The following is a 12,016-nucleotide window of genomic DNA, read 5'->3' as shown; positions in this document are numbered from 1 at the left end:
CTGCCATCACGTAATGTCGCATACTGCTGTTTCTGATGTCATTTAGGGAAAAAAAAACAACCAAACGCTCTTGTGAAGCTGATGACGGTGGAAAGGATAGCTGTCTGTTGGAAGAAGTCCTGCGATGCGTTTTTGTACAAACTATTTTTGAGCAACTTTACACAATTAAGATGTAAAATAACTCCTAAAGGTTTTCATTCAACAGGAGCTCTCCGTTTGTGTGCATCGTTGCTGTGACTGTTTACATAGTGTATCCAAAGTTCACAAGGTAGTTTCCTTCTAGGGAAAGGCAGATGTGGCTCACTGCAAACTGGTTTCTAGTATTGTTTGCATAAAATTAAATAGTTCATGAAGATGTTTCAGCCGGAGACTGGTATATACAGGTATCGTCGCTGTCACAGAGTCGGGAGATTGGGGAGGTTTATAAGGACTATAATGCTGCATCATTCATTGTGGCTCCACTGGATGAGGACTGTTAAGTCATAGATGAATACAGTGCTTGATGATGATTGTGTTTAACATTTTTATGTGTTCATATTGATTTACAAAAAGAGGCAAAGTCAAGATGTTACATGAGAAATGATCATAATGGATGACTAAAATTACTGATGAAAACAAAGACTATAGCTTTCACATTGGCCTGTGCTTCTCTAAAAGTCAAAATTGTCATTTGGATGAAAAGGTTTAAAAAAAAAAAAAAAAAAAAAGACATTGAACAGACTAAAAATAAGGGACAAGCAGTTTAAAAAGTTTCATCCTAATGCAAACTGAAGTTGGTATGTAGTGAGTGCTGCTTGTACGAATTAATCCAATTTGTAAAAGTGAAGTGTCATATATACATGGAGTGTTATAAAGTCTAGGGAGCCCTAGAGTGTGTGCATGTGTACCCACCTCCCAATACAACCAACATTCAGCTGCAAATCAGAATCTCTAGACTGAAGAGAGAAAAGTCGCAATTCGACTTATTAAAGTAATAAGTTAATCATGAGCTAAAACTGTGAAGCCAAAATGAAAGATAAAATTTTAAAACATGGCTGTAGAAAGGAGGTCCTAGAGTTGGAGACTTCTTATTCGGCATCCAGGACCATAATGTGTACAAAAAGTCCGGCTGAGGGGAGTAGGTCTCCGTTCTTATTGAACAGCGGCACGTGTCTGTATCCTGTGTGGGAGCACAAAGGGGCTGCGGTCAGTGATGGCACAGGACAACATGAAGTGCTCCTTGTGGAGCGGATGAATTGGGTTCTCTATGTCACACCACCGAGAAGGGACACTTCCCCATCTCTGTTTTCACACTTCATAAATGAATAACTGACTATCAGTGGTTTCACATCACTGGATTATAGTAAGGAGAAAAAAAAAAGACTTGACAAATACAGCAAAACTCACCCATTTTCAAGCTGTTGAAGGGAAGCGTGTACTGCCCGACAAAGTCATTATCAGAACTGGAGTCATAGTCTTCGATGCTGAAGCGGACCAATGCTAGTTCCGGCACATACACGTCAAACTGGAAGTTCTCATTCCAGGAAGGGTTAAAGCCTTCAAAACAGAAAATTTTGTATTGTCTTGATTCATTGCGGACACATTAAAATAAAACAAAGGACGTGAACGTGAGGTACCGTTGTTATCAAAAGGTTTGGTCTCTTTCTCTGCGACATCAGCTGGCACTCCATAGATTTCCACTTTAACCAGCGGGTCTACTATGGAGGACTTCTTCTGGTTCACTTTGGGAAGCTGCTGAGCTGATATGACCTATTGGCAGGTGAAGAATGATCTCAACTTTAAACGGGACTCAAAGGAAATCAAATAACTCCAGTGTGTGTCTGCACAATGAAGGCCTCACCATGACATGCAGGGTCTTGTGCGTCAGCCAGTCTCCTCGGGTCAGGGTGATGGGGTCAAACTCTGTGGCTACGTCCCTCATAAAGGCTGGTTTCAGGATGTAGCCGCTTTTGCCATTAACTAGGAATCTGCCCTGGTTCATATCCATGTCTGTACAGGGAGTCTGGAAGTTTAAGGCCACTTAAAAAACAAAACAAAAAGAGAATACAGTGAACATGAGCTCTTGGCCATTGCTGTATAATTATCAGTGTTTGTTATTCCTCTGTTAGCCATTACCAATTTGGCAGCCAGCGTTCCACAGAGGCAACGGGTTGTAGTTTGAGGAGTCGGTCCTGGAGCCAGCTGGATAGATGCGACTAAACTTTTCCACATTATGGCGCACGTAGGCGTTTGCTGTGGGGGGGAGGAAACAAGATTTATTGACAGTGCTTAATCAAAGTTTGTGAGTTCCTCATGGTTTCTCTTCCTTTACCCGACTCCTCTGCCAGCTTCATGGCCTTCCCCTCCTTGAAGGATGCCATTTCATAAAAGCTCAGGTTTTTTTGGGCATCTTCGAAGCCGTGGAAGTGGACGCTCTTAAAGTAGATGACCATGTCGGACAGCTCCTTCGCTAGCTTCAGCTTTTTCTTTGAAATATTGCGCAGAATTTAAGGGTGAGTAAACATCACGTGTGTGGTAATGTGCTTATTTTCATGGGCTCGACTACCTTTGTATTCTTCTCCTTTTGCGCATCCTCATCATTCGACTCTTCCTCCTCCGTCACATCGTTGTCATCTGCAGCTGCCTCAGCAAAAGTGTCTTCCAGTTTGTTTAAACGTTTCCCTTTGATCAGGAACTTCCCCTTTAGCTCCTGGGGGACCCCCCCACACACACACACACACACACACACACACACACACACACACACACACACACACACACACACACACACACACACACCATTTATCTCCTATGATCGGTTCAGCCTTGACAATCCTGATAAAACTAGTGAAACGGATGCTAACCTCAGGAGATGGGAAATTTGTGGGCATGCCATCACCCAGAGGAGAGGTGATGAGTGCACTGCCAAGGATGGAGCTCATGTGGCGGGCCATGACTTCCTGCTGTTCCACGCTGCAGTGGTTCTCCAAGGAGAGAATCACTGGATATTGGGATGTCTGAGGAAAAGCAGGCAACCCCCCCCAAAACAAACACATATAAGTGTGTTGCTGGATGTTGAGTGAAGACATGCTGGATACCAACAGATGCTAAACATACCTTGAAGGCATGCTCACTGATGGCTTTGATCACATCTTTAAACAGGATCTTTGAGGTGAGAGTGTAGCCGTGGTAGATCACGGGCTCATTATCCGATCCGTCCCAGCAGTCCAGCTCCACACAGCGGCAGCCTTTCTGCAGAGCCCTGAGAGTGTTGGAGTGAGCATTAGTGACCAAATATGCTGTTTAGACTAACAGTTCCATCAGTGAAACGGCGCAACGTGGCGAGAGATGGTTACAAGAAACTATTTAAAATTCCAAGTTGTAATGAATTGGTCTCAGTGATTCAAGAACTGACAGATTATATGGCACATAAACACAAACTACCCTCACTGCCTGCTTAGCACAATTAACCAAGACATTAAAGGACATCATCATTTTTAGTCTTTGACTCTAGTAGACTAACTTCGCATGACTTGCAGTTCAAAATGAGCTTTTTTTGTCTTAAATGAAACAAGCCATTTTAGTTCCCTTCCATTTAAGGTAAATTTCTTCTGATTGGCTGCCCCTCACAAATGCAGGATTTGAACAGATGGGTGGGGTATTTGGAAGACCCCTTCTCTAAGACAGATATATATCAACAGATCAGAGAAATCTGATGTCTGACCTTTGTTCTCGTTATTTTAAGTGTTGGCCATGTTTAATGCTGAGCTTCCACCATTGTAATAACAACTATAGAACTAAAAAACGAGAACAAGTATGAAAGGTCCTATTTAAAGTCAGTAAAAGTGATGGACTTCCTACTGACAAAAACAGTGCTGCTGTCTTTTCATGCCTATTTCATGTTAGTGACTGCACTGTGAGTTAATGTTTTGGGTTGTTTGTTTTGATGGTGCAGCTGAGTGCTTCCAACAGTTATTTTTTAGCTGATCTGGGGTTGAAAAATGAGATTACATCTCTGTGGTTCCTTTGCACACCGATAGGAAGATGACTAAAGATCAAGTTTGGATAAATAACTAGCCAAAAACTTTCATCAAGGACAAATTACTGAATCTCGGGATGGAAAGTGTTACCTAATGTACGCCTCTGTGCTGCTGGGGCCTTTGAGCTGATCCTCCATGAGGTAGGTGTTGTGAGAGGAGGAGATGAAGTAGTGGTTGAGGGGCTGGCTCATATCCTGGTACACATCCTTGTGGTCTGGATTCAGAATCATGGCATCTGGGTGATTCAGGTACATGAGGAAGCCATCTTTGGACAGCAGCTTCTTCTCCTTGGCTGAAAAGACACACATACACACCAAATGCAGCAGATCAGTCTACAGTGCATTTAAAAAAAACAACAACAACAAGAGGTCAGTAATTTATCTGTGGACAAACTCCATGAGACTCTTAATCCCAGAGACATCTTGGACAGAAAGAAGCGCAATTTCAATAATAGATCTGAGTTTTTCTACATGATAAAGAAATGCTGTTGTAAAAAAAAGAAACACATTTGTCAGCAGGACTCTTAAACTGTAAGAAATAACCGTAAAATCAAAAAAAAAAAAGTTCTGGTAGCACATCGGCCAGACTGTTCTACAGTGGAGTCAAAAAACAACAAGATTTCTGTTGCTTCATTGTTTGTGGATTGGTTAATTAATTTACTGCAGCATGACTGGTTGAGGTCTTTATCATTAGGAGAAACTATACTAACAACAAAATACAGTTCACATTTTCCAAAGCCATCCACTGGGCTGGATTGGTGTCTTTACTGGGCCAATTCAGGCTCTCGGACCTTATGTTTGGCACACTTGTTTTAGGATGTTCCTGCAGGTGTGAGACCAGCTTGAGAAAATTATATTTCCCTTTTTAATATTTCATACTGAGGTCGAAGGTAAGACTACCTTATTGAGAAGAATACAGACTAATCAAATGAATGAAGGTTACTTCTGCTTATATTGTGGCTACAATCCAGGTTTGACATTACATGAAACTGTTGCTTAGATGCATATTCACACTTCCTGTTCCTAAACCAGCTTTGCAGAAGAAAACCTCTGGAAATCCAAAATCTGTACAATTACTATGTAGTAGTAGTCATGTGACCAAAGTCTGAAATCTATGATTGCCATCTCACAGCATGATTGCAGCTATATCTACATCTACTGGGAATGCAGATATGAAGGTACGAAGCAGTAATACACTGACACTCATGAAAAAGACAAAACAAACCCAGATAGCAAAAAAGAAATGTTTGAAATTCCAACAAAGAAGAAAATCTAGTCCACAAGCTGTGGGGAACATACCAAGGAAGACAAAGCTTTGAGAGAAGCAGAGGAACATACATCATAGCATCTCTTTCAACAGCCACTATGTTCAATCTTTGTCCATCAAAGTTTGTGCATATTCCAAGTTTATTAGATTGGAAGACCTGACATGAATGAACTTACAAGTTTAGCAAAAGGTCGCAGTGTGTTGGAGCCTTAGACTCGGGCTGCCATAGACTGCAATTCCAGAGGAACAGAACGCAGAATAATACACAGCTGGAAACCACGAGCTTGAAAACAGTGGTTTTTAACCCTGGTAACCATATGCAGTTAGACCATTCACGGGATACAGCTCACTGATTTTTACAGGAAGAAAACCAGCAGAGCTGCGGTCCTGAGAAGACCTGAAAGAGGGCTGTGTACTGACCGTTTTCATCTGGTTCATACGTCTCGATGATTCTGTGCGCATCAGCCAGCGTTGCTTTCTCCCTCTGTTCTTTCAGCAGGAAATCCACCAGGTTCTGAGCGCTCATAAAGCCAGTGGTTTTGGCGTACTCCCCATAGATAACATCAATTTCGTCCCGTTGGGTCAACAGATCATAAAAGTGTTTGATCTCCTCTCCTGCCAGGGTTCCAGACTTGGACCTGTCACATTTCTGCATTGGGGGAAAGTAACACAAAGATTAGTCAACATTTTAAGTTGAAAATAATGCACTATAAAACTATTAAAAGCTGGATTTGCTATTAACAATAAAGAAAAAAAATATGTGGGCTAAAATATCAAGTTAGCACTGATTTCCTCTTGGAGCATTTCATTAGAGTTTCAATGGATTACTACAGCTTAGCCAGGAAGGCTCCAAGAATATGCATTAAAACAGTTTCTGCCATTAGGAAACATTAAGAAGCTCTGAGGAAACAACCTTGAAAAGCATTTCCACGTATTCATCATCCACTTCGATGTTGATCAGATGCATGAAACTCTTGACCTCTGACGGACTCAGGTTATCATCTTTGTTCTTGTCTGCTTTCCTCAAGCAGCTGAAGATCCAGCTGGAAGGTTTGTGATTTAAGGTGGAGATAAACAGGTACCTGTCACTCAGCGCTGTCCAACTGAATGTGACTTATTTACTTATACCACCTTTGCTTAGCTAAGCTCAGGATAGATTAAAGAGGACCTGGAGTGCTTTTGTCCTTTTTTCTGTCATATATACTGTTATAGTGGTGGATGAGATGCTCATATTACACAAGGTCACAGTTTTAAATAATGAATCAGAATATGTGAAATAATCTCTGAGCACTCGTTTGAGCATTTGTTTTCCCACGGCTCTGCTCAAGAAGAAAAAAGACGGCAAACATGGAAGGTGGCCTTAAAGGGAGCGGCACTAAAACGGCTTCAAACTTTTAGCCGGCTCTGCACAAAATAAATAAATAATAAATTAATTAAACTATCAATAAGGCAAAGTCATTCTAGTGGAGCCAAAAGGTGAAAATAAAGTGCAGGAACATCTTATGCGATAGGTGATGACCAATGAAGTCTTAATAACAGGTTATTAACAAACAGCCACCTGTTTGAGCTCAGCTTCAGCTTGCTCACAGTACAGCTTCCACTGTCGTGTAAAAGGATACTGCTCTGTCTTCTGCTTTCGACTCAGGTTGTTTAGGTTGGAGACCACTTTCTGCAGGCTTTTAACCCACTGCTTTCCCTCCTCCTCCGAGCTGGAGACGAGGTCCAGGTTCTTGCGGCGGCTCTTGAAAATGATGGAGAAGCAGCGGTCCTCCACCTGCTCCTCCGTGTTCTTCTTCAAGCCCTCCGACTGACGGCCCATTTGCACCGCCGAGATGTCATTAAGCGAAACTGAAGACAGAACGAATTTTATGCAACATTCATTTATTTTTTAAAAATCCACTTCCTGTCATTCAAACATGTAGCATGTGGCACACTGCTGAAAAGCAACACTTTATTTTCAAGCACACGTACAAGCCTGATGTTTGCAATTTCCCCTGCCTCCCACTGAAGTCAGTAATGAGCGGAGACGTTGGATGTACATGACTATGTGACAGCAGTTTCTGGGTGTCATCCAAGCAGAAAATACAATAAGAGTTATTTCTAACCACTCCCACTCCACAACACACTATAAAATAAATCACTATCTCTACAAACACACCCACACCGCTATCAGGAGCAACCCAGATGTGTATGATAATACCAAGGACTTTGTGTAGCTTTGTGATCAATCCAATCCTTTTATAATCCACAAAGTTTTGGTTGTGGCGGGAGAGGAACTCCAAAAGTGTTTGCTAATGCAAAGTAATAAAAAGTGTAAAGTAAAGAGACGGTGTGAGATTAGACAGATGTGTGCCAGGGGTTTGCACATGTGTGGGTTTTCGTCACACATATTCTGCTGGGAAGACAGGGCAGCACTCACAGGTATCATTTTTCTTGAAGGTCTTCTTGGATTCGCGCCACATTGTCTTGCAGTCCTCCTGGAGCCTGAAGTAACGAGTCTTCTTCCAGCTTGGGGAGAGGACCTTCAGGAGGTCTCCCCCCTTCAGGAGAAACTGGAGGTCGGGATCACCCTCCAAACCTGAGGAAGCAGGGAACAGAAGACCACTTTAGAGAAACTGCAGGAAAAGTGCAAACGCTCAGAAATCACAAGCAGGCCATCATTAGAAAGTCATAAAAGTTCATGGCTTTGCAAACACACGCGCACACAAAAGGTTTTACGCTGTGACAACAATGTAGCAGCAGTCTGACCCTGGATAACAGTTTGGTTTCGTCCGCTTGGCAGCGCAGCCTACCTAGGAGCTTTACGTTCATTTGTATCACCTTCTGGCCCCTGGCATACTGGAGTAACTCCTCAGACCTGCTTTTCTCGGGTTCTTTTCGTATGCACGACATGGTGCCACCCGGAGCTGCCGACACTGTCTGTGTTCACAAGGCACTGTGTGGAGGAGAAGGGCGTGTACCATTCCCACTCAAAGTTCACTCAGCTCCGTCACGTCCCCTTGAGTTTACAGTCAGCTGACAGCTTGCTCGTGCAGGAACACTATCGCGGAAAAGGAAGCGACTCCATACTCGTCTGTTTGAATATTGCTCCTGTGTTCATTTTTCAGGATTTGATCAGCATTCCCATACTCACTGTTAACTTCAGACGTTTTAATTAGCGTAAATTACCTGCTAGCAAATAAAAGCAGCCACAGGGCATAATTAGCGTCAAATGCCTGCATTACAAAAGATTTGACTTTGAGCAGAGGAGTGGTGTCAAACATGCGGCTCCGGCCCTCAATCCGGCCACCGTGATGGCTTTGCAAAATGTGACAACTGCAGTGACATCATTAATGACTGGTGTTTTTCAATAATACACACCGCCTTTCATTTTATGGTGCTGTTGGAGGGGTTGAAGTACTTCCATACAATTAAAAGGAAAATTTTGTTTGTTGTTGGTCAGAACCACCCGAGGCTCAAATGGGACTGTATGTGATGCATATTTCTTGTGAAATTGCAGCGCTATTATTGCTTCTCCCTGAGGTGGTCAGTGGCTTGCTGCTAGGAAGCTGTAAATAGGCTGAGATTTTTATTTATTTATTTATTTTAAGCTGAACTAATAGGAGGCTTGTAATATCAGAGTCCAAGAATATAACATCATCATTATTATTACTACAAACACAGGTTTGATACCTGCACTGGAGCCTGCCTAGTGTTGACTTCTGCATTAGTTATCTTATGGGCTCCATCTAGTGGTGACAAGGCGGTACTGCTAAGCGCCGTGATTTAACGCCACATTACTAAACTTCTCATTATTAAAAATAAAATAAAACAAGCAAACAGGCCTGCGATTACAGGACAACAAGCAGTTTTCCTGTAATATTTCCTCGTCCCTAGCCTCTATAGTGGAATGTGAAAGGCTGATTTGACTCTACAAGCAGTACGTCCACCGCCTTAGTTTGGTAACATTTCCTTGAGCTTGCAGCAAGGTGAAACCGAGCTGAATGAGAGGTGCCACACCTTTTTGAGTGTTTAAATGCACACAGTTGATTGTCTTGGGATTTTTCGCTAGATTAAGCGGCAAAAAACAAATAACAATAAGAGTAAAAATAAATATACATAGGACCGATATATTTCAACGCAGAAAATTAGATTTTTTAAATGTAAGGTATAAAAAAAAACAACCTTTGCTGACATGTAATCTTTGTCTTAGGGGTTATCGGATTTGGAAAACAGTGGAAGTTGGCCAAATCCAAGAAAGGCACAGTATATTTTAACATGGTGACTTAATCCAAAATGCATCCTACCTTTAAGTTTATTTTCGAGCCCGTTCGTTTCCATCCCGTCTTGAGTTCACTCCACTTTACGCAGCCCAATATTCCACTCACTTCATGCAGCTTCTCGTGAAAAGTTGCCGCTTCTTTCTCCCATATACACTGAACGGAAACCTGTTTTTGTTTTTGTTGCTGCTGTTGGTTTGTTTTTGTTTTTTTATAAAAACAGGCTTCTGCCAAGTTTGGGTACAAGGCGAGCGAACGCGGGCACACGCGTGGGTTTCTCCTTGCAGTCTGAACGGTGTCAGTGACTCCCGCGGGCTTCAACACCGGTTTGACGAGCCTGCCATTCAAGCCGCGGTGCTGATGTCACAGCAGGTTAGACCTTTAGGTGAGCTTCTGCCATCCTGCATCGATGGGACTGGTTAGCGTGACCTTGTAGCCAGCATGCAGAGCTTACGTCGTCATTAGCTGAAAGGTTTCCGCGCACCTGCAGCCAAAAATTGGGGGAAACAATCCCGCATACCTTTTCTAATTCTGTTGTATGTACACAAGACTTAAGCTACCACTCCCTGAGCCTCGGAGTCTATTCCTCACCAAAAGGTAATTCTGCATGTGAATAAACAGGGAGGGGTCGTTCATTTGAGAAGCATGCAAGCTTAGATAACCCGTGGAAATACAATCAACTTCTGCTAAAGCCCTTTGCAGTGTTTTTTTTTTCTCTTTTTTATGGACACCTGTTCCTCTTTTGAAACTCCACCAAGGGGCTGAATAGCAAATTTGGCTAACTGCCACTACGCATAGCCTAGTTTTCTTTTCTTTCTTTTCCCTTTTTAAAAAAAAAACAAAAAAAAAACCAACTTTGAGCATATTCGTTGCACTGAATGGGGCAGATAAAGTTTTCGCCCTTTTCTGTTCATGCACAGCTTTCCTTTGGAGAGATAAAAGCCCTGCAATCACTGGTGTGCTGGGGCTCCTGTGGCTCTCAGCACTTCCCTTTCAGGCCTGGCTTAGATTCAACGCACTGTCAGCATTAGGATGAGTGAGCTTTCATGCACCATCACAAGGGGAGGGGATGACACCTCCAAAATCTACGCAGGGACCGGGGGTCGGGAAAACAGGCGGTGTGGGGAAAGGAGACAAGATTAAAAATAAAAATTAAATAAATAAATAACCGTGACTAGATTTGCAGAGGTCAAGATTTATGGTTACTAATGAACTCCACACTGCTATTACTGTAAAAGACAAGACAATGAGTTCTTTAGCATTTACTTTAATATTTAACTTAAGTCATTGCATCAAAGGTGGGCGATAAAGTACCAAGTGTGAAACAAAGGAAAATGAAACTTTCCAAGAAAATCACTTTAACCAGATAATGAAAATCAACAAAAAAACAAACGAAGCAGATATCATGAGGCTTCTTTCAGTGGTACAAGCTGTCTCTGCTTAGTGTCTGTGCTTGCAAAACAAGCAGGAACAGGCCCAGCTGTTTCCTCACATACCATTGATACCATCCATAGTTTTGCTTTCCCCCAAAACACCCCCTGTGCAGTACGGGTGCTGCTTTACTCACAGACTGTGCAATGCCTGGTGTTACCAGAGGACATAGTCAGCAGCAGGAATCCAGACAGGAAACATTTTGTATGAAAGAAAGAATGACAGAACTACAGAAAGAGATGTTTGTCTGATGTTTTACCTGCAGTACATAGTTTAAAAGTCACCTTTATCTGTTTACAGTTCCACGGCACAGCACACAGTACACCTGGTTCTCATTATCGCTGCAGTGTTTCAACATATGAATGTTATAAACTGCTAAATACCTCAAACAGGTTGTCTTTTAAACCCAGTCTATGGTATTTTTGGGGTTCGGTATTGGCCATTAGATTATACAGCTACATAAGAACTGTAATTAATTTAAAGTATTTTACTTCAACTTTATTCCAAGAAGGTTTTAGACCAAAATTATACATTTTTTAATCAACATTTAACATGTAGGAGTTTACAAAGATAACCCATTGACGTCAACTGAACAACCCTGCTTTTTGCAAATCACTTTAAATTAATGCCACCTGGCCACTCACTACGTCATTCTTTACTTGGCATTTACAAAAATATGACTGTGGAATGTCACTGACATCCAACGCGTGATAAAGTATCTCTTTGAAACTGCGTTTATTCGGTCTTAGTTATTTTGGTCTTTTATCTCATTTGATGATGTGTATATGTATACATGTATTCATGTCCTGTGTGTGTGTTTATGTTGTATATACATATATACTTGTATAGACATGTGTATAATTGTTTGCTTGTGTGCATACATATGGATGTTTTGTAATGTTTTTTTTTTTACCTCATTTATCTTAATTTTTCTTTTATTTGATTACATTGTGCCTCTGTAAACATGCTATACAAATAAAGCTGACTTAACTTGACTTGAATGTGTGCTTTGTTTAGACTACAATATCGAGACAATGGACT

The 12,016-nt window shown here is 41.8% G+C and overlaps 1 protein-coding gene across 2 annotated transcripts; it reads right to left on the bottom strand.

Moving 5' to 3' along the window:
• Positions 1–509: 509 nt before the first annotated feature.
• Positions 510–10,117, bottom strand: LOC146688247 (1-phosphatidylinositol 4,5-bisphosphate phosphodiesterase delta-1-like). 2 transcript variants are annotated; one of them, XM_085438910.1, is made up of 15 exons: positions 9,572–10,117; positions 7,705–7,863; positions 6,905–7,133; positions 6,199–6,328; positions 5,706–5,934; positions 4,110–4,311; positions 3,097–3,241; positions 2,844–2,996; positions 2,546–2,689; positions 2,312–2,465; positions 2,116–2,232; positions 1,841–2,019; positions 1,617–1,749; positions 1,387–1,536; positions 510–1,159 (listed from the first exon to the last, which is right to left on the bottom strand). In XM_085438910.1, the coding sequence occupies exons 1-15, from the start codon at positions 9,603–9,605 to the stop codon at positions 1,068–1,070; spliced, it is 2,250 nt and encodes a 749-aa protein (XP_085295036.1). In that variant the 5' UTR covers positions 9,606–10,117; the 3' UTR covers positions 510–1,067. The 2 variants fall into 2 exon arrangements, with proteins under 2 accessions (XP_085295036.1, XP_085295035.1); XM_085438909.1 differs by lacking the exon at positions 9,572–10,117 and adding an exon at positions 8,078–8,213.
• Positions 10,118–12,016: the final 1,899 nt, after the last annotated feature.

The sequence above is a fragment of the Copadichromis virginalis genome, linkage group LG18 (assembly GCF_057382275.1).
Source record: "Copadichromis virginalis isolate Kocher_CV1m ecotype Utaka linkage group LG18, C_Virginalis_male_GT1.1, whole genome shotgun sequence".
NCBI lineage: Eukaryota > Metazoa > Chordata > Actinopteri > Cichliformes > Cichlidae > Copadichromis > Copadichromis virginalis.
The sequence above is the reverse complement of the archived record's forward strand: the minus strand, read 5'-3'. Positions and strand labels throughout refer to the sequence as shown.

Excerpts from the sequence above, each read along its gene's own strand:
- LOC146688247 (XM_085438909.1), bottom strand. The coding sequence starts at position 8,177 with ATGTCGTGCATACGAAAAGAACCCGAGAAAAGCAGGTCTGAGGAGTTA. Across the intron at positions 7,864-8,077 it reads AATGAACGTAAAGCTCCTAG|GTTTGGAGGGTGATCCCGAC; the intron begins GTAGGCTGCGCT and ends CTGCTTCCTCAG. Across the intron at positions 4,312-5,705 it reads GTATGAACCAGATGAAAACG|CCAAGGAGAAGAAGCTGCTG; the intron begins GTCAGTACACAG and ends GTGTCTTTTCAG.